Here is a 25,793-nt window from a genome sequence, read left to right as displayed (position 1 = left end):
TAAAATTCTATCAGGTCTGGGTGTTTTCAATAAAGGCAACTGATCAATAGCTAGCTCAATTTCTTAGATCGTAAGGGTGCCACTGATGAATGCACACTCATTATCCTGTAAAGGTTTTACAAGAGTGACTGTTGGGAGGGGCACTAAACAATACATTGTAGTAACTTTCAAAATGTGAAATTATGTCATTTGTACTTGTTACAAGACTACCTTTGGAATATATTTTCGGAATTTGGAAATAGCATGACGTCGCTCATCCAGTAAAGCTTGACGTGTTGGCTGCTCAGAGTGCAGACCACGCCTGTTTCGAGATCGAAATCGAGCACCTCTGTAGCACAGTGAGTCATACTTTTGGAACTCACTTTTTTTTTTTTTTTTTGTCATCGATATAAGTGCCTGGCATTTCGCATTCCATCTCATAAAGGCTACATAGGCTCTTAAGAAGCATTTTTTTTTCGTTCTTTCCATAAAATGTTTTCACCTATTCAATTTCGATAGCCACTGTGTGAACCTCTTGCTTAAAGAGTTCCCAAGCAGCAAATAATGGCAAGTCTGTAGAAAAAAAAGTTGTTAAGGCCATGCGCACGCAATTAATAAATTTGATACGGTGTCTAGCCTAATGGACTGTGAATGCTGCATTGTGTTAATGGGAGATTTCAATTGTGTATGTGATCCCAGTGGCATTAACACTCAGAGGGACAGGAGTGGTGAAGTATTGTCTAACATAATAGAAAATGCAGGGCTCATTGATATAGGCGCATCGGGACAGGAATCCTGCTCTTATACATGAATTCAAGGTTGCTTTTACATTGGCCTTGATCGGATTAATGTCTCTTCATCACTCCTCTCCTGAGGATGGTACTGTATCAACGCGATAGCATTAACAGCCCCATGTCACAGAAAATCTGGTGTCGGCGTTGTTGTTCGTGAGCCAAAATTTCCGTATATATTTAGGTAAATGTATATGCCACGCCTTGCTATATGACATGCGGTATATGCGGGTTATATTGCCACACCATTCTATCATTGAAGTTGCTCATACTGTGTCTTACATTCTTGACAAAGTTATTCCTTGGAATTTTGAGCATGACGGCCCACAAACAAATGTCATGAAACAAAACACTGACAGCGCATGCCCTTTATGTTAAAGTTTCTCAGACTGAAATATTAAATGTGTGAAACAACAACAGAAACCTGAAAATGATGTGATTTTTTTGCGTGGTTGTGCTCTACCTCCGGGATTGGCTCATGCAAGAGGCCGCATTTCAACCAGAAAGCTTGCCTTCGTGCATAGCGTTTGCCACAAGCACTTCCCGGTAAACGTTACGGTTACAATAAGCTGCAGTTGCCGGGAAGCGTGAGAAGCAGTCAAAGATCTTTGAATGCTACTGCGTTCCACTCTTATAGGCGAAGCTTAAGAATCCTCCTAATTTTCACCATCCCAGTTTCGTTCTCTGATCCTTGTAAGGTTATCGCACATGTTGGCGAGAAATCTGTAACTCATTTCCGACCACAGTGGGCACTCTGGAAGCTTAACTCTGAGCTCATAAATGATAAGAAATTTACTAAGCAACCAACCTCCTTGAAGCAACCATGGCGGGTCAGTCATTACGTCCTTGTCTATGAGAAAAATGCATTAGGAGTTGAGTTTAAAGTTCAGAAACCAAAGCTGATATCTATAGAGGCACTCAATTTTTTTCTTCAAGTAAATGAATCGAGTACTATATGATCTAAAGGGAAGTTCTAAATAGAATGTACAACAAACGTCCACTGCAGATAATGTTCGCTTAAAAGTTCTTACTGCATCTCCTGTCACGATGCAGCAGCAGCACTTTATGGGAAGCAAATATATTGCAACACTACGCATACCGCTACAAACAACTGCCACACGGGCACCTAGCGTAACTATAAACGTTACCGCGTCAAAGATCGAACTTTTTTTTAACCCAGTTTGAGCAATCTTTAAGTCAGCTTGACGTCGATTCTGCTATGCTCATCCACGCTTCGTGCTTATATCACGCAGGAATAGCTAATTTGCTGCATATCGAATCGAAACTGTCCATGGTAGTAGCATGACGGGGGCACAGTAGACGATAACGTTGTCCCTTTCGTGTGTAAATGTCCACAATAGAATGACCGCAAAAAGCTATAATTAAGTGATTCTGCTTATTCTCTATACATACCAATCTCAACATTGTTATAACAACAACGGAGTGCCTCATTATAGAGCGATTTCATCTTCGATAGAAAGCGCTCGTGACAATGCCTGCGTGATCAACCGCACAGCATGAGCAGTGCGCGCTTTACCTGGAACAAAGATGATCAATGAACTGTTTTCTTTCTTGTTTCCCACACGATCAACCGGATATACGTATTCACTAATCAACGAGGCAAGGAAGGCGAAACCAGTAAGTGCAACCGAACCGACTTCATTGCAATCCGCATGCGCGATGGAATCTATTCTCACCTGACATTGCTTGTCGCAAAAGTAGACGTATCTGCACGCAGAACACCGTTTTAGGGTCTCGGATCTTGGAAAAGAACAAAACAATGAGATGTAACAAACGTGTATGCTGACATGATTCACGGAGAGCCTTACTCCAAAAAGCAAAAGTCGCACACACGGCCACGGCCTTCTTTTCCCAAGACGTAGACGAACGGCGTTGAGGACAAAATCTCGGCCCCTGCTTTGTACGTGAACATTTTTGCATGTCGCAGGGCAGTCTAGACAAAATAATCGGCATACGGCACTCCTTTAACCTTGTAACAGTCCGTAGGGCCGGCGACCACACCGACCGGCGACGGCAGTGAGTGTTCGTACACTGTAGTACGTTGTCAAAAACGCGCCTCGCCTCGCTGCGACGATACCGAAACCAGCGATGGCAAATTTTTAAGAAATAATTTTATAAGTTGGACAAAAGTTGCCTAATATAAAACTGCAAAACATGCTTATAAAGTATATTCTACTGCTATAATGATAATTTACGGTACTTTTCTTATGCATTTATTTGACTTTCCGCGGTGATCGACTCTGCCGTTGGAAACTGCTGCAAAAGCTAGCCGCGCCAGTGCCAGCTGAGTTCTCTGCAAAACAAAACTGAGCGTACCAATGTCCTACCGCATGAGATTTTGCACGGCCTGCAGGTTTCATCAAAGCTGCTGCAAGCCCTTGGTTCGCGCGTGCGTATAGGATATGAGATTATCGCTTCTAGGATATCTGATAAGTGAGCGCAAGCGGCATTGTCGCTAGCAGTGATCAGTATGTCTGCGCTTCTCAGTCACTTCGAAGACTTCTACTTCAGCAGTCAATATTGGGAATACTGGGAATTTCTAGTACATTTTTCATTCACGGCGGTCATGGCTCACGTGTTCGAGCATCACCTGGTAAGCGTGTTGGCATCTAAAGAGCCGAAGGATGACGATTCTGCTACGGCGTGTTCGTCATCCTTAGCGCTCCCACCGTATGTGTCTCGTGCTCTCCCGTTGTTTTGATTCCGTTTGTTTCTCTTCTATCTCTTCCCTCTAGGTGACAATATGCACAGTCGTCCTTTTGTCCGTTGCTGTCGCACTAGGAATAATTCTTTTTTATAGAAAAATAAAGAGCAAAGGTGCGTACCTTTGACCCACGATAGCGCAACATAACGCCTAAAGCTGCCCTGATCTCAATGCCGCTCTTGTATCCTTCCTCTCTGTTGAGTTCATTCTGTCAATCTGTCTGGTTTACCTTACAGTGGACGTTGTACGAGCGCGAATGCTCGGTACTTCGAGGCCCCGCTTCCGTAAGAGGGACAAGGTGCTGTTTTACGGGCGCAAAATGTTGAGAAAGGTAATTGGCATGCCATCATATCGTAGTCGAAATTCGTGTTTCTTGTATATTGTTCAAGCTTGCTGTTCTAGTATTAGGAGCTCAAAGCGTTGTTTCGTGCACCTTAGGTGAACTTCCTTACAAATCAAGCCACGAGTGGGAGGACGCGGCAAAAAAACAGACAAATGGTGCTACGCTTCGCAAAAAGGTATAAACATGACCACAAGCCGGGAAGTATTGACGTTGTTGTTATAGCTGGTATCAAGTGTATGATTAGTGCTTAAAAGTGTTGATCAATTCACATCCGGGAGCGGGAAGGGTACTTTGAAAAATCTGCTGTGCTCTCCAAAACATAGTGCTCCTGCAACATATGTTGGACACAACCTGCATGAGGTCTGTGATCTGGGTTCAGTGCTCAATAAATGGAATCAGTCGTGATATTGAGGCACCACATGCTCCACTAGTGGAACAGCTATAGGAGAACTAGTTAAGGAAGTGCAGGCAATTTGCATTGCAGTGAGTCGGCTTGGTTGGATACTTCACCACATCACACTCTTTAATGCGTTAGCATTAGGAGTCTCAAGTGGGAAAAAGTGTATGAGTGTGAAGCCGGTCACGTGCTAAGGTAAAGAGGGGATGAGAGAGCTTGGAAGAGCGTGTATGTAAGTGCATGTGCCTATTTATGCACACACACAAATATATGTATATATATGGACGGTGGTCTGCTCCGGACCACCATCAAAAGGCAGGACATGTGTTGACTGAGCTCCTGAACAACACTCTGCAATCTAATGAACACTGTTTGAATCATGGATTCGGGACCTCAAAGAAGTGTGACGTAATGCTAATGAATTTCTCTCGCATTTACTGCTAAATCGCCACTTAATTTTCGTCCAGTTTATACGCTTGTGTTTGTAGGATTTCCATACCTGCCAGTCCTCCCGAATTTCAATGTGATAGCGTTATGGACCCCGTGTCGCAGAAAATCTGCAGTCGGCCGGGTTATATTGCCACACCATACTATCACTAATGTTGCTCATACCTTGTCTTAGATTCTTGACAAATTTATTCCTCTGAATTTGGAGAATGACAGCCCACAAACAAAAATTATGAAACAAAACACCCACTGCACATGCCTTTTATGTTAAATCTTCTCATACTGAAATATTTAAATTGGGGAACAATAACAGAAACCTGAAAGTGAAGTAATTGTTTTGGCGCGGCTGTGCACTGCCTCCAGGATCGGCCCTCGCAAGATGCCGCGTTTCTACCAGAAAGCTCGCCTTCGTGCATAGTGTTCGCTGCCAGCGTTTCCTGGTAAACATTACGGTTATGTAAGCTGCAGTTGCTGGGAAGCGTGAGAAGCAGTTGGGGATTGAATGCTATCGTGTTTCACTCTTAAAGGCGAAGCTTAATTAAGCATCCTCCAATTTTTTCGTAAACATTGCAAATTTTTGCTCAGATACGAGTTTACCAATGTTGTGTCGAGTTTTACAAAAAATGAGTTCGGTTTGCACAAATGTTTTAAAGGTGTTCAAAGCTGGGGGCTGGGCCATCTTGAAAAAAAAATGCATAAAAGAAAGAAATTTGGTGGTACCTTTGTATCTTTGTTGCCGTATTGGGGCAGCAGAAAACACCATATACTATAGGGGCAGTTGCTTCGAGATTAGCTGCAGCAATGTCGCTAAAAAAGTCACCGTGATATAAAAACATTGGGTTGTATTGCACTGTCTATGTTTGCTCATTGTTTTTGATAAATCATTGTTAACAAAGTGCATATGTATGCCACAAAAGGTGAGTGCTCAGTGCAAACTTGAATAAAATGCATGCTATTAACTCTCCCCCCATCCGTCCTTTTTTCATGTTCACGAGATTATGAATTTTAAGTGTTCACAGGTTGGCAGGTATGGATTTCTTAACATATAATTTATCTGGCACTTATCAGCTTGTCATGCAGTGATCTGCAGGCAGCATAGGTTTCTTAAGTCCCTTCTTGGTCAGCTCATCGCACTGTCTCCATTGCAGCACCCTTAAGTAGGCTTATAATTATGCCTTGGTAGAGGTCATGTAGCACTGCCAAACCTTGTTACACGCTACTTGAAGTACCTTACTGAAAGGTCAAATAAAGGCCACCTCATCATGTTGGTAACTGCGACCTTTAGTAGGGGCTCGAAAGAAATAATGCAATCTCTACTGCGCATGTGCAAGTTGCAAATTGGGATATGCATAGGGCATGCTATCTTTCAGATATAGAGGGCCGCCCCGAACTTCCCAAAAAGCTCTGCGTTGGCCAACATGGCAACACCCATTAAAGTGACAGCTCTTGTCTTAGACAAAGTCGAAACAGATTTATGAGCAACTCTCATGACTTTCAGTAGTCAGAAAAGATCATTCAGATCAGTTCATCAGCTATCAACAAAGGGGAATAAGTTTGAGAAAGTTTGAAATGTGTCCTGGTTTGAGGATAAATCCTGCAACCAACGCCTTTAAGAGGGGCAGTTGCTCTACCATATGAGCTAAGCCTAGAGGCAAGCAGATGGCAGCACGAGACCAAATTAGTTGACAACTTGATGTGTTGGAGGCTTGAACAAAAAACATTTTTCAGATCAGTTTTGTGGAAATTGTCAAGAAACAGTAAGCTTCCCATACTGTAATAAAAAATCGCTGTATACCTTGTTGGTCTACAGAACTGATTTGAATAGTTGATTAGTTGTACCTTTCAGCGCTTTGAGTTGTCGAATAATTTGGACATGAACTACCATCTTCTAGCATCCGGGTTCAGGAGATCTGACATTTGGGCAAGTTGATATTAATGCATTACAGAGAAACGGCACAACTTTACACAGAAGAAGAAAGGATGGGCGCACACCGGTGCAGTCTCACTTAACTTTTATTGAAAACATAGCAATGTACAGGGTGTTTCAGTAAATACTTTCAAAAATATTTAATATTTAAAGGTTGCCTGTGGCAGATAGCACAATTCTAGTTCATGAGCTGGTCTACTCGAAGAGGCGGTCATTATTTGCAGAAAAGTTGAAAGGCATAATTGACTAATAAACAGAAATTCACTAATTATGTTTTTAACTAATTACCTTATGGACCATATTGCAGTTTACAAATTCTAGCTGTGGAGTTCGCAAGGTGGATCCACTTGGAACGAATTCTCAGGATGACACCAGTTTCGAGATATTAATTCCCCAACTTTACGGAGAAATGCATTGGCGTTGCAGTTACTTTCTTAACAAAATGTCGCTTTATGCATTGAAGCACAACATAACTGGAACGCCAATGCATTCCTCTGCAAAGTTCGGGATTTAATATTTCGAAACTGGTGTCATCCTGAGAATTTGTTCCAAGTGGATCCGCCTCGTGAACTTCACGGCTAGAATTTGTAAATTGCAATATAGGCCATAAGGTAATTAGTTAGAAACTTAAATAGAGAATTTTTAATAATTATCGTTATGCATTTCAATTTTTTGTGCAAGTAATGTCCACCTCTTGGAATAGACCAGCTCATGAGCCAGAATTGTGCTATCTACCACAGGCAACCTTTAAAAATTTTTAAAAGTGTTCACTGAAACACCCTGTATATCTCACGCTTATCACAAACTACAAAAAAGAAGTAAAAGTACCCCCTTTGTAACCACGATTCCACGTGCACATACCATCAAAACGATTGCTACTTGTCAAGAAACATTTCTCAGTTATTTATCATAAGTTAGCAAACAAGTAAAATACTGTGTTTCTTGATAGGTTGCAATCATTTTGATAGTATGTGCACATGGAAGCATTGTTACGTGTTTGTTTCTCGCGATAATTTAATGTGAAAGAAAGTGTGTTTCTTGACAAGTGGCAATCATTTCGATGGTATTTGCACGTGGAAGCATTGTTACAAGTGTAGGGGGTGCTTTGACTTTTTTTCTGTTACTTGTGATATGTGTGAGATATACGAGGTGGTATCAAAAAGTTTTGAGACTGGCTCTCTTATTAAGAAAGTAATTTATTTATGTGCATTCAAACACTGTCACCTTTGAAATAGTTCCCTTGAGCAGCAATACAGCACTTCCAGTGTTCCTGCCGCTTAGCAAATGTGTCCTGGGCCACAATTTTGTAGCAATGCCTTTTTCTGGTGCTTATGCCTTCTGGCACTTTTTGCATTCATGAATGGTTAAGCGACGTTCCGCCCTAGGCGGAGTGTCGAAGGCAGCCATTTGTGTACACGAAAATCGGCGAAAGGCATTAGCATAAAAAAAAAAGGCATCGCAGCCCTGGAAGTCTATTTTCCAGAACGAGTCGAGCACCCATCTGTAGTTCGAGCTTGATTCAAGAAGTCATGAGAAAATGGCGACTTTTGAGCTGGGTTTTTAATTTTGGAAAGAGAGTGAAATAAGCAGGAGCCACATCTGATTAGTGGGTTGAAACCATATTGTTTCACGCGAGAAACTCGTGTGTGTGAAGTGATTTGTGACAGGAATTGTCATCGTGCAGTGTACAGCGCTTCGTGCGCCCCAGATTAGGACATTTTTGTGAAACCCTCAGACGCCCTCAAAATTGACAGTAAAACTCGCTGCTGATAGTCGGGCCATTTGGGATGAATTGCTGAAGCACAATACATTAAATACCAAAAAAGACAATGAGCATGCACTTTGTCGACCTGTGAACATGCCTAGCCTTTTTTCAGTCCTGGAGACATCGAGCTTTTCCACTGCGACGGCTGGTTGCTTTGTCTCAGCATTGTAACTATACACATAACTTTCGTCCCTACTGATGATCCTCTCCGTAAAAGACGGGTCATTCGTCGGGTTTCACCTCCACTTATCTTGCTTTCTGCTCAAGATTAAAAACGTAGCTCAAAGGTGGTCATTTTGACACTATTGCTTAAGTCAAGCTTGAATCACAGAAGAGAGCTCGACTTGTTCTGGAAAAGAGGCTTCCAGGACGTATTCGCAAAGTGGCAGGAATGCTGAGTGCTGTATTGCTGTGCAAGGAGACTATATTGAAGGTGACAGAGTTTTAATGTACCTAAAGAAATTACTTTCTTCAGAACAGAGCCAGTCTTGAAACTTTGATACCACCTCTTATATATATTCTTATGTCAATAAAAGTTTAGTTGTGAGTCAGCACCGGTGTGTGTCTATTCTTTCTTCATCCATGTAAAGGTGAGCTGTTTCTTTTGCCAAGCTACCTGGTTAGCTCAGATAAAAGAGTAACCACCCTGGAAAGGTCTTGGTCCTGGGTTTGATCCCTTAACCAAGATGAATTTTTCTTCGACTGCAAAATTCTTTTTCTAAGACATCAAAATAAGTCCTATTGTAGCATTCTGTTGCAGCAAGGTGGATGACAGTGTTTCCTTGTGTGAGTGAACAATGCTTTAGACTTTGTTTCATCTCAAGTAAATTGCAAAGATTGAACGATCAGTTGCTCCCATTTATGAGGTCTATTGTAATTTTGAGGGATTGTAGGCCTAAATCGAGGTATGCCCTTTGCTAGTTGGGTGGATGATATTCAAATTTATTTATAACAATATTCAGAATCTATATATTAACAACAAAGTGCATATAAACACACTGTTTAGTTTATAATTTTCATTATACATTTTATGGTATACTTGCTTTTAGCTGCTGTGGCACTGATAGCTTCAATGCTCAAACTCCAGCTGCAAAACCCAATTTTAGAACTCGTTGTTCCTGTGTACACTAATGCTTGCTTGCACAGACCTTGCTGCTCTCGAACCATCTTTTGCAGACTGGCACAGCAAATACTGCAGTAATGACATTCACATTGCCCAGCTAGAACACACTTTTTTAAATTAATACTGACTGGTTTCAGGTTGCTGCGCCTAAAGAGGGACCAGCCACCAACACTGCAAGTTAAGGAACCATCACAGGCGTTCCTTGAAGAAGACTACACAGAACAAATGGAGAAGCGCTTACCCCCAGATGTCATTTATATGTTGCGTAGTATACGGTGGGTAGGAAAGAATATATATAGTGCATGGTGCTTAATCTACTGCATGCATAGCTAAACTAGGATTGTAAAACCTGTGTGGCTGCTCAATATTGTTAAGTTCTTTATCTACTGAATAATGTCTAAGTTTTTATGGTTGCTTTTAATTTTATAAATGCTATTTATCAAAAAAGAAAAATATCTAGGAAATGGCTGCATATGCTGCAGCTTATGGAAAATGTGCTGTGCTTAAGGAGACATTAAAGAGGAATACAGTCGAGTGCCTGTACAATGAAATTACCTGTATAACGAAGAAATAATTCTGTCCCGGTTCTATTGTGAACTGTGCGGTGCACGTTCTTTACAACGAAGCAACCTGTATAATGAATGATTTTGCACTTGGTTATAAATGCGTTCAACTGTATTAAGTTAAACTGTACTAGTAAGATCCGCTACTGCAATAGCAAAATGGCCACATTTGCCATGAGAGGAGGCTTGGTTAGTTGGAATAGATGTAGAAGACGGATGACGACGTTGTGCTAAAGTTCCTGCATGAACTCGCTGCGATGTCATAGATTTAACAGCTCCAGCTTAGGTCTGGTTGCATATCAGTAAAAAAAGACTACATTTTAAAAGAGCCAAAGACGCAACATCGCCAGCTTCAAACTTCCCCGCGAAAACAACCCAAATACAAGAAAATCCATGGCGTCAGATTGATGTACCGGCGCTGAAGTTTTAGTGCATCAAAAAAGGATGTTTGTTCTTCAATTTCTCCAGTAATTATACACCTTTTCCCACAAAATGAATGATAACAGAATTTTTAAAGAAGACTTGCAAGTCTAAACTGATTTATTCTTGCTATTTAGTGTCCCTTTAAACACAAGTGGGAAGTTTACGCAATGCATGCACTACAGTCGAATCTCGTTAATTCGAACACGCTTAATTCGAACTGCCGGCTTATTCGAACTGACGCTGTGGTCCCATCAAAGTTATGTGTATTTCAATAAGCGAAAACGCTCAGTAATTCGAACGCAAAAGCATTTGCAACGGTTAATTCGAACATACCGCGGACCGACAATGCTCTCAGCAGCGCGCCAAATAACGCGGCGGCGCCTCCGACGGGCATTGCTCCGACACCGCCATAGAGCAAAAGCTTAGGAGAGACCCCTTAATGCAGTGGCGGAGGCCCAGTCCGGCCAACGAAACTGCTCACGCCGGCAAACGCTCGCTTCCCTAAAACGACAGACAACGAAACTTCGGGAAGCGGGTTAAGCTGGCGCCGGGCCGGCTGGACCGGCGGCGCCGGCACACACGCCTGCAAGCACTCGCTTCCCCATAACGGCAGAAAACGAAACTTCAGGGAACGGGCTAATCGGCGCCGGCCGGCATGGCGGTGGGTGCGCACGGAGACAGTCGAAGGGGAGGGAGCTGAGAGAGAGGGCGAGGGGAGCCACCGAAGCGACGGAGTTGCCGAGGCCAAATCTCCTTCCTTGCCACCTTCCTCCCCCACCTTCGACGGTCTCCGCGCGCGCGTGCCCGTCGCCGTCCGCTCCCTGAAGTTTCGTTTGCTGCCGTTATCGGGAACTGAGCGTTGGCCGGCGTGGGTGGTTGCACGCCTCAATATTTCACGACTCGCACCGTTCGTGCATCTTGCTATGGTGCTCGAATACTTCAAAATTATGTCCTTTCTTTAATTCGAACAAATTTCCGGGCCCCTTCGAGTTCGAATTATCGAGATTCTACTGTATTTTTAATCAAGGCTAACCTTGCACAGCATGCTATCTATTGTTCTATTTAAAGAAGGCAGTGAATGATATGTGTGCATGGTGTAAAAATTAAACTGAAAAATATTGTGGCACACTACAGTGGAAAGTATTAAAAAAAGTTCCGCCCTTACCAAAATACTTACTTGTGGTAGTTCTTATGTGATAGGTAGTAGCAACCACTGGATATCAGAGTATAATGATTGGGTGGTTTAGGATTAGATGGTTCAATGAAGTTAAAGAATTTGTATTTATGGTGTGTGTGGGGCTTGCACTGGACAGGTTTTATTAGATAACTTTGCAAGATGTCTTTCTTCAACAGGCTTAATTAGGTAGTGATGATAACTCACTATTGTTGTAGCGAAGAGCGCATATATCTTCAGTGCCAGCTTCCAGCTCAAACTGCATTGTGAGTAGGACAGGCACATAATTTGTATTTTCACCTTTAAAGAGAAGATAAGTGTTTTTTTTTTTTATGTAACTGCCACATATTTCATGGAAAGAAATGAATTGGTGAATCCCAGCAAATTCTGTACTCTATAAGGAATCTAAATGCAGCAGAAGAGATAAAAAAGTCACTGTGCTCCTCTTGTATAAAGAAATAAACTGAATTGGGCTGAACTGTACTCCTGGTGGCCACTGAATATATTAATTCTGTGTTCTTTTGCTCATTAGGAACAGTTGTATTGGCTTTTGAAAATGCTTTTTTGTTTCTCCCATTCTGACTCCTCACCCCTTCCCCAGGGCGCTGAGTTGTGCTCCCTAAAGGGTTCCAGAACATAGCGCCTCTTCCTCTTAACAATCACTCTCTCTATATAAGCTGGTAAACCAATTAAAATGATTTTTGTTGTTAATGGCATGCACAAAAAAAAAAATTACTGCAGTAGAATTATTTAGAAAATGAACTGATGAATACATCTTGTTTTACAAGTACTTGAGTGCCACTAAGATTAGACTGAGGGAGTACCGAAAGAAGTTAAAAGCAAACAGTCAACAAATACAAAATGCTTCTGGTTCTAAAAACTGACTGCAAAAAAAAAAAAAAAAAAAAATGTGTTGGTGTGCAACACATAGTAGTTCTTAAGCAAGTGAGTCATTGTAAGGCAACACAGTGCATAGAAGATAGAGGATCACCGTGTCCCCATTAGCTTTAGCTACTTAACAGAATATACCGTACTTATAAATAGCTTACATTTTATTGCCTTCAATGCATGCCAACCTGTGAAATCTATACAGCAATCTGGTTTCTTGCTTGAAAACTATGCTAACTTCTAAAGCTTTTTTGTTTTGATTGTGCATTGCCTGCACATCACTAAAGATGTCAGCAACAACTGCCTCCCTCCTTGTCTTTGATCCAGTTTAAGTCAATTTTGACTTTCCTGTTAGACAGGCTGGTGGAAGGCTGTCTTTGAAGAAATGTTTTAAGAAATATTCCACGGACACTATGTTTGGGTTAACAGGAGTGGTTTTCATGACACAGACTGAGTGCTCTGCTTGAGCATCTGTTTAATAGGTGCCTTGCACTTCTTTTAAGAAGGTTTCGCATGTGTTGCTGCTCGTGAGCATGGTAAACCACTGGCTCATGCTGAAAATTGTTTTGCCTTCTTTCTTCCTAGGGTATTTGGTTTCTTTGAGAAACCCTTGTTTATGGAGCTATGGAAGCACATTGAAACACTGTTTGTGCCCCGTGGCACTATGCTTTTCTCACTTGGCGACAGTGATGACAGCATCTATGTGGTGCAGTCTGGCCGCATCCACGTTCACATCGTTGAGCCTGTGAGTCCTTCTTGTCAAGTTGAAGCTGCTTTGGGTGCCATGATTGGTGGGCCTTGGTGGGCATAATGTTTTTCTTGTTGATTGGGAATTCTCATTAATTCGACCTTGGTTTAGTGTGAGCTGTGCCAAGTTGTAAGTGGTATGAACTCCTGTGCACCAGTACAAAATAGCAAAAGTCTTTAGCTGTTTGTGTAGTCTTGGCACATATCCTGTGCCTGTGGTAGGCATTTCGTAGGGGATGTGCATTTTGGTTCTATACATTCCCGTGCATAAGTGAGAAGGCATGTACACTCAATATCAAGATTGTCAGTTTTGTCATTCATGCACTGAAACCTTGGGGGGGGGGGGGGGGGGGGGTGGAGTGTGCTAGAGTAGCCAGTTTTTTAGGTGGTGTAACTCCAATGTCTTTCTTTCTGCCCAGCTTATTTTATTCTTGCCTGTCTTTCTTGCTTTACGCATTCTGGGAAATGTGCAACTTTCTTGAACTTATATTGAATTGAACAGATACTCTTCCCTTGTGCAGGTGTGATTTTTTTTTTTGACACAGTGTACTGTTATTATAGAGACAAGACCTGTACAATGTTTTGCAGTGAGTGTGGGTTGTTCTGGAAAGCTTATTCATTTATTTGAAAAAGTGAATTAAGCACAGATAAATTAGTAAATACACACCTATGCACACATATTTTTCCAAGCTGCACCGATTAAAAGCACACTAATTTATGGTTCCTTTCTATTGCTAACCTAATAAAGTTTTTATGCATTTAATAACTAATAAAGTTTTTATGCTTTTTAAAGTTTGCACAGTATTTAATGGAAACTATTGAGGTAGAGGAGTCCTGCTTGAGTACTTGCAATATTAACGCTATGCCTTTCATGAATATAAGTAAATTCATCAGTGATGTTCAGGATGTAGGAGGCACAGCACACCTTGAGTCCCATATTTGTGTCACAGTATCCTAAGAAGCAGCTGGCTGTTCTTAGAACTGTCTGGAAGAAACTTGGAGACAAAATTGCTGAATATATATGTGTTTGTTGGCCTGTCCTTCACACAACCAATAAGCCTTTGAAGCAATGAAAATGTTCTCTAGGCTCTGGAATGTGCACTTCCCTTGCCATTTCTCTCTCCACTATGCATACCTAGACTCCGCAAGCCTTTATTGAGGTATGACAGTCTTGGAGTCCAACATCGAAGCAACACTTTCCTTTTTTTCTGTGCAGCTAGTAGTTTGTTTAGACGGATGGAATCTGGCTTCAAAGCATGTGTCATGGTAAAACAATAAGCTGTAACAACAAGCTGAAAGGTTTTGCACTGAAGAAAAAGCATGGAGGGAAAATTCAAAATGTCCATCCTCTTTATATCCCTCTTAAAAGAATACTAAAGGCAAATCTTAAGTCAAGCTAAAGAGATAAATTAGTGTTTTAAGTATGCGTGTGCAAATATTCGAATCAAATCGTATATATTGCTGGCTGTGCTGGAACGAACACAGTTCTTAGCATTTGTTTCTATCTAATCTAAGAATATTGGGGCGATCTTGTGCTGAATTTTGTAATGATTTTGTGCTGCTAGCTGAATTTCACCTGTAAAGCACACTTAGCCACTAAACGCCTAAACTTTGCGGAAAAGCCAACTTCTCAGTAGCAAGGAGCACGGGATTGCGGATGAGGGTGCACTATTTTGTTATTATTATATATTTTTTTTGCAGTGGCGGCCCCCAATTTCACGATTATTGCTTGACAGCAAGTACGATGAGTGATGACAGGCATAGGGTCAAATGCCTCCGAGATTACAGGCATTTGATGCGGTATAATAAGGCACGGGCTAGCGAGGACAGCTAGTGGGAATTACTAAATTTTACAAGTTAACATGAGCCAAATGCACATTTTAGTATAACGGCTTACTAGTCTGGTTTTTTAACATTGACAATGTTATTTCAATGTTCCAACATAAGTTAACCCAAATTGCTAATAAATGCATGTACATATCATTATTCGATATTCCAAGCTAAGTATTCGTATTCGAAAATTTAGATATTTGCACACCCCTAGTTTTAAGGTGTCCAATGATGAACAGTGATGTAGGAAAATGATGTGTAAGTGCAGGACAGCATTGGCAGTGCTACTTTGAAAATGTGGTGTTTTGGTCATTTACTGACAAGTTATGTTGCATTTCAGCATGAAAGAAAAACCTAGTTTGGCCAGTTTTATTGGACATTCTTTTACAACTCTAATACCACCTGTTCTGACACTGCTCTATCAGTGTGATGTATTAATTGTGACACCCTTAGTAAGCAGCCCTCTTGACTAAAAGCAGGCAGTAGTTCCCGGCACGGAAACTTCTCCACTCATCTCCAGAATACTATGCATGCCATGCAGGTTGTTTTGTAGTTGAGAAGAGCATAAGAGGTACACAAGCACATGTTGATATCACATTTGATCCATTGTGGCATTGCAGTTGGTTAAAAGCCTGTTTATATTCGGTCATTCGGTGCACTGGATGCCCGCTGAGAAAGAAGCTGCTACACAATGGTTACTGGCGTACAACTGCGTGCCTTCATATGGCTTTCATAGATTGCAAAAAGGCATTTGATTCAGTATAGGTACTAGCAGTCATGGAAGCATTGCATAATCAAGAAATACAGGAAGCATACATGAATATCTTAGCAAATATCTATAAAGACTCTACAGCTAACTTATTTCTCCACAAGAAAAGCAGAAAAATACCGATCAAGAAAGGGGGGTCAGGCAAGGAGACACAATCTCTACTATGCTATTCATGCCTAGAAGTACAGTCAACGTCCAATTTTTTTGACTCTTTGGGACCACAAAAAATTGGAGGACGCTTAAGCTTCGCCTTTAAGAGTGGAACGCGATAGAGCGTTATCGGGCCCCGTTCGCATCGCATTTTTCGAGTAGACTTCACTGCAACACCAACGTGGGAAGGCCAGCTTACACCGATCCCCTTAAAGTCGGCTTCACTTTTAAACGCAAATGCATTGCTGAGAAGACATTTTTTCAGGGGCAAAATAAGCCGTCTTATATCAAAATGTGAAGGCCCTAGGGCCTTTTTTTATTATTTTATTAATTATTTGTTGTTGCCTTGAGATGCACGCGTGTCCAAAACGCATTCGGCTGGCTAAAGCCCAAGTTTGACCTGCCTTAGAGTTACTGTATATGCTCCCTACGGGAGCAGAGTTGCGCGTAGGTCCGCCATCTTGCCTGGCAAGCAACCAAACCTCTGTGGTGAAGCCGAACTCCGTTTTTGCAGGCGACATGCCTACCGTGTCGTCGGTCAACCATGGGCGCTTTTCCATCGCGTGTGGACCGCTTTTCCGTCTAATCGCAAACAAAGCGCATGGAAACAGCTCACTAGATAAAATAGTCAAGAAGAAAAAAGGCACTGCTGATTTTTAACGCGCGGCGTGAGATGGAGCGCGAATAATATTAGTTGTTTTTTGGATTTGTGCGTTTACCTGTGCACCTTCTCGGAACTTTCCGCTTTCCGAGCAATTGGTGCAGTTATGAACAGAGCACCCGGTCAATTAGAGAGGTTTAGCTTGTCCGGTTATCGGGTAAACGCAGGCGGACCGAGCGTTGGGGCCTGTTGGCGGAACCATAAACGTGAGCGGCCTGTATGGTGCTGCCATCTGGTGGTGCAGAGCGCAAACAGACAAAAACAGCTAATACGGCAGTAACCAAGTGTATTTTACTTTGCTGCTGGCGTAAGTTTTCGGCAGCCACACGACTACGCCACTGCCAAAAATTTACACCAGCAGCGAAGTAGAAATCACTTGGTTACTGCAATATTAGCTGTTTTTGTCTGATTACGGTGGAATTTCGATGGAACTACGATTGAACACCTGTGAGATCTGCTGCGCACGTTGTGTTGTTCCGCAGCTGACACGCACGTATCAGCGAACGCGAAGATTGACCAGATTCGCTTTGAACTTGGCTAGCGTTAACTTGCATCAATTCAGTTCGCTGCAGCGGCGTCGTCGGGAAATACAAGAAACTGGCTGGAGCATCAGCTTCTCCTCAGTGCACGGTTGCTTGGAACCCACGTGATGGCGTTCGGCCAATGGAGGCACGATCGGCGTTCATAAATCAGACGCATAATTCTGCTACCTTTGGTAGCATATACAGTAACTCTAACCTGCCTAGGAGGCGAGCACCATCTGGATGGTGCCTTTGGAAGTAACCTACCCAGGCGCGCCGCTTTTTTATGGTAGAAATGCTGGAAAAGAGGTTTGTGTTTGAATTTCCTCGTAACAGAATTGTTTTCTCGTACATTGAAATTACAATCAGATGCTGTCATGTCTGTAGGTTGTGGTTAAGTCGTACTTTATGATTTTTCTGACGGATTTTACTTTGAGAAATTCAATTAGTTCACTGACAACCCTGCGCAACGCAGGGCCTGCGTGGTCGGGGTGGCTCCGGATGATTTTCTCAGCCGCTGATGCTGGCGTCGACACCGACGCCGGATTTTCTGCAACATTGCGCTATTGAAACTTTTACACTATTGCGTTAAAATGTACAAAAAATTGGGCAGTCCGAAAAACTGAATGCGTGCCTCAAAAGTGCTTAAATCACCACAGCTACATCAAAAATAGCTTTAAAGGCCTGCCAGTACAATTATAAGGCATCTCGGTGCTTGTACTGTGACAAGAGACGACAGGTGTGCGCATGTATACTTAAAGGGTCCCTGAAACGGTTTGGACAAATTTTGTAGACGCATAGGGTACAGTTACAGTAAAGCATTAGCTCCACAATTTAAGTGAAGCGTCTCATATTAAGAGCGATACAAATTACCCTCCTGCCTAGCCATACCTTTTCTCCTCAACTCGTTCGTCTAGTGACTGGGGCTAAGCTCCGCCTTCACTGGCTCTGCGTCGTTATGTGACGTCGTGTTATCTACTTTCGATTGTCTAACTCGAACAACTACCACTGTAACGAAGGGGCTTTAGCGTAAACGCGAGCATCCTGCACGGTGCTGCCACCTGATGACGCAGAGCTAGTGTAAAACATTAGACATGTTCACGATAACGCTTCTGCCGAAAATTTACACCAGAAGCAAACTAGAGTACACTTAATTGCTGCTATATTAGCTCTATGTTTGTCTGGTTGATCTCTGTACCACCAGGTGGCTGCACCGTGCAGGGCGTTCATATTTGCGCCTCCGCTCAACCGGTAAAATGCCCATTCTTCTTGCACTTGTGTTTACCCGAATACCGCAAATGCGTCGATGCTGTCGCCGATTAGATACCGACAGCCTGATGCGCTGCAGCTGCTTTGCTCGCATGTTGCCTTGCAGAGGGACACAGTGTTGCAGCTTGACATGTATTCCCATCACTAGATTTGCAGTCCACAACCCAACGAGCGATTCATGGTGCTCGCGAAAAGAAAGCTCGAGACCAACACTGATCGTGCAGTTTGTGTCAACACGGAGAACGTTGTAACAGAGCCAGACAACACTTGCGGTGGGCCGGAAGTGCTCGAGTACTGTAGGGATGGTTTGTCGGCTATTCTTTTTTTTTTTTTTTTTTTACAGCGAAGTTGTAAAGGGCTAGGTTCCCCAGGATCGTGTCCGCGTGTAGAAAGGAACTATCAGCATCTGCTTTGGCTCCATATGCGGGGAGGTTTCCCACCAGTTGTGCCTTAGCACAGGTGTCAAACCGGATGATGGATGATCCATTCTTATACCCCTCGGCACCACCGATGCCTCTTTCACAAGTGTCTCGATACTCAGCGGAGGAACGTCCCACCAATCGTTGTGTCCCTTTGTCTCGTGACGTAGAGATTGCGCTAGCGCTTTTATCAGCAGTTGCCCTTTGGATTCACTGTGGGACGGATGTTCGTTTAACCACATCTTCCAGGATCCTGACGATGCCGTGCAGTGTGCCGTGGCTATGTACGCTGTGGCTCATATGCTCGTTTATGACGATGGGGCGGACTTGGCGCAGCAAACGCACTACTTGGCCGTCGCGCCGGGCAAAAGCAAGATGCTGGTGGCCTTGCTCTTTGACGAACATGCCGAAGACGCTCAATATAGTCAATAATAATATATCAATTCACTATAGCAATATTCACTATAGCAGACCCACCATACTCGCAGCTTCACTGGCTTCCATCTTCACAATAGGGAAAGGGCTCTGAATTAAGAAATTTTTTAAAATAAAAACAAGTTAACCAATATTCCAACTATTAAGAAGAACATTTGTTTACCATATAGTTGCAAAAATTATCGATGGCGTGACCTGGGCAGCCAATCGAATTTCTCGGCCAACTGACGGGCTAACTACGTGAATTGGGAGGGGGTGGCTGAAATCTCAGGGGGGCGGCGCCGCTGCGATGGGTAGTGATGCACATTTTTAAAACCTTATAATAAGTTACACGACTTACGCGGAGTGCTTAAATGTGTCAATGGTCAGAACGACCTACCCAAATGACTAGTATGTTTGTACAAAATCATTTCAGGGTTCCATTAAGGAACACATTTTATGTCCTGTGACATTGGCCCCTTTGCACTCATTGTATGCTTCACCACAATACGTTGCATATGCTTGACTTTATAACAGTTATATTGCAGCGATCCTAGCTCTCGGGAATTGGCATTATGCAACGTTTTAGACCGTTGCCGTGTTTGTGCGCTTCGACGCATCAGCGAGGATCACGAAGTGGAGTCGGCACCAGAAAGCTTGATAGTGAACGATGAAGCAGCTAGGGCTAACGACAGCACGTAACAACTACTGTGGCTTCCAGCAGATTGGCATGCAAGAGCGCTGGCTTGAGGCTGCAAGATAATCAAAATGGCAGAGGTGGTAGCTTCAGTTGCCGTTTCGGGCCTGCGGCCACTGCAGAAAGTCCGAAAAATCGGACGGTGAAGGGTTTCAGCATCCGAAATTTCAGAGGTTCTTATACATTGGCTCTATGGGGTACGTACGTGGTCGTGCCGCTAAGGTGTCCAAATTATCAGGCATGTCCGAAAAATCGATTGTTGACTGTATACAAGCTATTAGACTGGGGAGGATTAGGAGTGACTGTCAACAGTGAATATCTCAGCAACCTACGGCTTGCAGTTGACATTTTCCTGTTCAGCAATGCTGAGAATGAATTGCAACTAATGATTAAGGACCTTAGCAGAGAAAGTGTAAGAGTAGGGTGGCAGAATAATATGCAGAAGATGGAGGTTATGTTCAATACCCTGTAAAAAAACAAGAATTCATTATTATCATGCTGTACCATTAGTAGTTTTGCTGCGAAGTTAGCGCGTGGCACATGTCTGAATACGTATGACGTGGGTTCGGTTCTGCCCAGCACCGTAGAAATTCTAAAGGATTTTTTTCCTCATTAAAGAGCAGCACTTACCGAGTGGCACATACCCAGTGTCCAGAGTTGGCATCAAAGAGGTTCATTGAAGAGCAGCATATACGTAGTGTCATATACTCGGGGACTCAAGTTAGTCCAACAGTTAATTTTGAACACTGTTGCCTCCGCACAGCAGCCTGATGCTCTGCTCTTAGATCATGGACTACCCAGTAACCCAAACTGGTGGGAAAACGGTTAGAGACAAAACATCCCGGAAAGTGCACGACATATCCAAATTCTAATTGCATTAATAAATAATTAGTGGTGTATGAATACTCGAATGTCACCAAATCGAATCAAATCAAAGTCGACGTTCAAATAATTCGATTCACGAATCGAATATCTAATACTTGATTTTTTGAGTATTGGATACATTCGATGGGGAGAACTGCACGGTGCTACAGGTCACATGCACCGCTGAGTCCCTTGTGCTTAATGCCGCCGAAGCGAGCGTTTCACCCTGGTTGATGCAGTAGCAGAATTTCAGCGAACGTCGTGTGAACTTGCTGTGACCCTCCAGAGTTAACAGCTTTTGATAGGTGACAAATAACGCTGAACCTGACAATGAAATGGCGTGGGCGGTGTCTGATCTTTACTGTCAACGCTGGCTATGTGCAGAACGGTGATCGAGTCACGTGATGCGCGCGGTCCTTTCGTCTGTTGCACAGATATACCACCTGCTAAGATAATAACTACCAGATAATAAACCACCTGCCATAAAGTTTGGATCGCCCTTCTCTTTTGGAGGAAAACTGGAAAACAAAACTTGCTATGCAATAAATAAAGGATTGCCGCAAAACACAGGTCCACTATTAAACTGAGAACCTTAGGTATTCAGAACAACGGAACGTCGCTAATTAATTAGCTTCAGAGGTATGTTGAACATTCCACAATTGGTCGGAATTACTAGTTGCATACTGTGCACCATCGCACGCATGCATTGCTACTGTAAAGCTTGGTATATTACACCATTTTGACAAAATTTGCTTGAAAATTGGATAGTTGTAGCTGTTGATTTGGCTGTTGTTATAGCTGGGTCTGTTAAAAGCAAAATTTCTTCCATGAATAATACAGGCAGACTGAACTAAACGAGAAGAATGGTCTGTATATCCGAAAGTATGTTGTATGCGGATCTGTTGTAACAGGCGTGAACTGTAATATGCGTTTTTTATTAGCTGTGCTGTGGTTGATTTTTTTGCCTTAAGTGGTGATTTGTTGATCTTGAGTGTGGGAGGCCTGTAGCCACTTCGTATAGTTCACATTTAGTTTGCATTTTTGTTTACTATGCTCCTTATAAAAAAACATGCCATCCTCCATGTCATAAAACAAGGCCTTCGTTTCCACCTCTCAGGATTGAGCTATCACCAGCAAAAGCAGCTGTTCATTTTCATACTAGGGTGGATGTGGTCTAAACACGAGCACCAGACTTCTATGACATGTGATCCTGCTCCTGCCTCTGGAACTAATGGTTATCTGCAGGTGGCACAAGTATTACTGTTGGCCATGCATTCACTTGTTATTAGCTGATATGAGCTCTGTACAAATGTTTTCTTGGTGGGTTTGCTTGGGTATTTAGTAATTTGATAAGCTGATAATTTGACATTTTTCTCGTGGTCCCAGGAGGAATTAACAAGTTGTTACTCTTTTATTTTACTTTCTTCATTGTTTCTTTTGCTGAACTAAACAAAATGCTGGTTGACTTGCTTTGCATGCTTCCTATTGAATAAACATTTTAGCCATTTTGACTTCTATCATTTTATTGAGTTTTCATTTTCAGGAAAGCTTAATGTACACAATTTTTTGTCTGTAGGATGGTACCGAGCTTACATTCAAAGAGGTGACAGCTGGTGAGAATATTGCAAGTCTGCTGAGTGCACTTGTTGTGCTAACTGTAAGTCTCGAGGGTTTCACATTTGGCAGGTAAAAGTAGTGGATATTATGGCTGACAATGATTTTCTGTCTATTGACATCACAGGGTGTCCCATCCACATTTAAGACGGTTGCAGCTCGTGCCCTTGAAGACTCCTCGGTCTTGAGGCAAGTGTGTTGCCTTTATATCTTGTGTAACTTTTACAGTATACCTGCCCACAAAATTTTTGAGAATGCAGAGACCATGAAGAAGCCCATATACTTTGCAGTCTGAGCATATACAGTCGAACCTGTTTATAACGAACTCGTTAGTTCCGTGGAAAGTAGTCGTTGTATTAGTTGTTCGTTATATATGAACGCGCCCTTAAAAACGCTAAAAAATTAACCGTGCTCAAGGTGGCGTCAGCAGTTACAATTCGACAGCAGTTTTGTCCAAAACCAGATTTTTAGTGTCATTTCTGTTCCCGGTGCGTTCAAGCACCTAGCTGCAATCTTCTGTTAGAAACGCCCATCTAAACAACGAAATGTGGCATTGTGTAGCTCTTTCAAAACGGCGCCTGGTTCCGATCACCTGCCATTTCGAAACTGCAAGCTCAGCCTCCATTTCTTATTCGAGAGCTTGTGATATATTTTACTACAAGCGGGACATGACTGTATTCTACACATGAGATTGAAGCATTCTAGTTGTCCAGAAGCGCAAACTTCGAAAACTACTGCCGCATTACTGTGCGTCAGCCACATAAGATCCGTAAAATTACGTTATCTATGTCACTTCGGGCAAAACAAAATACAGTGGAATCTCGACGATACGAATCTCACGGGGTCACGAAAAATATTCGTATTAGCCGAAATTCGTATCATCGAAATACAATTAAAACTAGCTAAAGTATGGGGGGATGAGAGCATGAGATCGCGAAAATCGCGAGAAAAATTTATTTTTGAAAACCACACGTTTCGGTGTCTGCAACGCCTAATCTATGCTGTATCAAAATGGTTTGGCTGAAAACACGCTAGAAGTGGCCGAAAAAGATTTATTCGTCAGTGCGTAGGGCGAGAAAACAGCTTTAAATCACGCAAAATCACCGCAATTCACGGAGGCATATCTCGTATTTCCCGCCACCGAGCGCCGCCATCTTAGTATCGTTCGAAAGCTCAGTTTCGCCGTTCCGCTTCTCAATTCGTCCGTCGTCGCCATCTTGTAACAAACACACAAACTCAAAGAAGCACGGGTCTGCGATAGGTAGCCACACGGACCCTCCGATGAAAGCGGCCTCCGATTGGCTGCCGTGCTGAAAGGCGTCTCTCCATTGGTTGCTGCTGTGGCAGGGGCAAGATGGCAACCGCAGTTGTCTGCTTCGTAAACCACGCTGGCGTCTTCATTTGACACGCAGAATTCGGATTACTGAGAGCTCCCAGGTTAGTGATGGATCGTCGCTCGTTGGAGAAAAAAATTTAGACGAAGCACGCCTTCGGAATACGGAAGCGCAAGCCTCCTACGGCAAGAAAAATACGGCGATTAGCGGGAGAAGCGGAGGAGCACCGACTTAATGTGCTGCGCTACCTCGCACCGTGGATTACGTGCCGCGCTATCTTGCACCGTATGACTCCGGCAGCGAAACCGACAATCGCCCTGTGCCATCGGCATCGATAACACAGTCGACGGAAGACGCGCCAATGGAGGCTCCCGCGCCTCGGTGTACGGCCGCGCGAATTAGCCGAGATCGTATCTTGGTAGACATAGCTCGCAGCGACTAGGCAAAATGGCGCAAACACAAAGAACGCGGCCCGAAGCACAGCAGCCACTCCGTCCGATGGGCGGCCGCCGAAAAGGAAGAAAAGCACGAAAGCAAGAAAAGCGCCACCGCTTCAAATTCTTCGCGCCCAGTCGCGGCCTCCGCGCTGTCCGGCGCCGCGTCCGCGCCTCCGCACCAAAAGAGAAAGGGAGAAAGCCCGTGACTGCGTGCTGTTCACTTTCTCGGCTGTCGGTGGGGCGGCGTTTATTCGTATCAACCGACGCGGGTCGAAAATCGATTCGTAACAACTGTACTCTAGCGCATTGCAAAGTAATGGGACTTGGCCGGGACCACAGAAAAATTCGTATCATCCGGAAATTCGTATTAGCCGTGATCGTATCATCGAGATTCCACTGTACTATGTTCAAAAGGTAAAACGTCACTGCGAGCCGTTCGGCAACGTGCAAACGAAGCGCCGCCAAACCGTGATCTCCTGATAACGGCGTAGTAACCGCCGACCATTTGCAACATTACGTGGCGGCAGCGTGTGGTGCAGCATTCTCGCCGCCTCAGGCTGCGTAGGGCCACTATGACAGGAATGCTTCAGTGGCTGTTATTCCCATGGTGGAAGGACATAGATAATCTTTTTAAATCGTTGAAACAGGCGTAATGCACATATGCTGCCACACGGACAATTGCGCAAACACGAGTGTGACGCTGTCGTGGTATCCAATATCGCGCATGCGTGCTTTGAAAACGGTGACCTTCTTCGCGGCTTCCGAAGTCCGCGCGAGGCGCTCGCTCATCTCGAAAGCTATATCATCGTGGTTGGTCTAGAGCGGGGAGCGTGCTGCCAAGCGCCCAGTTTGGCCACGCTTTTAGCACTTTGTTTGCACCCTCTCTTCATCGTGACCGGGTTCGAAGCATTCGTTATATCTGGAAGCAGTTTCCTTAGGGGGGGGTCAGAAAATCATAAATCCACTAAAATGTGGTCGTTATAACTGATAGATTGTTATATCTGGGATCGCTATAAGTGGGTTCGACTAGTTTGCTTTTAGCAGGGCGTTTTGCCCTTGAGCAAGGGGCCTACACAGTGCATATAGTACAATAGAACCTCGCTGATACGTTCCCGCTTAATACGATTTCCCGGCTCCTACGTTCGCAATCGCGAAAAATAAACATAACCCCCTAGAGGACTGTGTTAATACATTCCGGTTAATACGTTCCCGGAAAATACGATTATTCGGCAGCAACGTTCAGCATTGCGGCAAACTGCCGTCGTATGATACGTTCTGCAGCGAAAAATTATCATTCAGGTGTGCAAAAAGGCCGCTCTTATGTGCTTGTGAAGTGCTAAGTGGCAGACAGCCGCCGCGCGGCTTCTCTGCAGTGCTCAATCCCCCCCCTTTGCGACTTCTCTGCATTGCTCGTTCGCCCGAAGTGACGAAGCGCGGCAGCAGCGGCGAGCGAATTGACTTTTGCACTACCTCGCTCCAACGCGATCTACTAAGCAGCGAAAACAGGCGGACACCGCGCGCA

General features: G+C 43.5%; 2 protein-coding genes across 8 annotated transcripts in view; one reads left to right on the top strand and one right to left on the bottom strand.

Moving 5' to 3' along the window:
- The window catches only part of LOC119436593 (histone-lysine N-methyltransferase SMYD3), a 44,883-nt gene extending 42,053 nt beyond the window's left edge, over positions 1-2,830 (bottom strand). For all 3 annotated transcript variants that reach the window (XM_037703486.2, XM_037703490.2, XM_037703488.2), the window contains exons 1-2: positions 2,600-2,830; positions 2,468-2,531 (exon numbers count right to left, since the gene is read on the bottom strand). In XM_037703486.2, the coding sequence (XP_037559414.1) occupies positions 2,468-2,531; positions 2,600-2,703 (168 nt within the window). In that variant the 5' untranslated portion in view covers positions 2,704-2,830. The remainder of the gene's footprint in view (positions 1-2,467; positions 2,532-2,599) is intronic.
- A 212-nt stretch (positions 2,831-3,042) lies between these two features.
- The window catches only part of LOC119436591 (neuropathy target esterase sws-like), a 198,537-nt gene continuing 175,786 nt past the window's right edge, over positions 3,043-25,793 (top strand). For 4 of the 5 annotated variants that reach the window (XM_049658827.1, XM_049658826.1, XM_049658824.1 and 1 more), the window contains exons 1-8: positions 3,044-3,384; positions 3,527-3,608; positions 3,732-3,826; positions 3,934-4,013; positions 9,635-9,772; positions 13,131-13,290; positions 22,463-22,543; positions 22,628-22,689. In XM_049658827.1, coding sequence (XP_049514784.1) covers positions 3,262-3,384; positions 3,527-3,608; positions 3,732-3,826; positions 3,934-4,013; positions 9,635-9,772; positions 13,131-13,290; positions 22,463-22,543; positions 22,628-22,689 — 821 coding nt within the window. In that variant the 5' untranslated portion in view covers positions 3,044-3,261. Of the gene's footprint in view, positions 3,385-3,526; positions 3,609-3,731; positions 3,827-3,933; positions 4,014-9,634; positions 9,773-13,130; positions 13,291-22,462; positions 22,544-22,627; positions 22,696-25,793 lie in introns of all 5 variants that reach the window. The other variant, XM_049658821.1, reaches the window with a different exon arrangement.

The sequence above is a fragment of the Dermacentor silvarum genome, chromosome 1, assembly GCF_013339745.2.
Source record: "Dermacentor silvarum isolate Dsil-2018 chromosome 1, BIME_Dsil_1.4, whole genome shotgun sequence".
Lineage (NCBI taxonomy): Eukaryota > Metazoa > Arthropoda > Arachnida > Ixodida > Ixodidae > Dermacentor > Dermacentor silvarum.
Note: the sequence above shows the minus strand (reverse complement) of the source record. Positions and strands in the feature narration are given on the sequence as shown.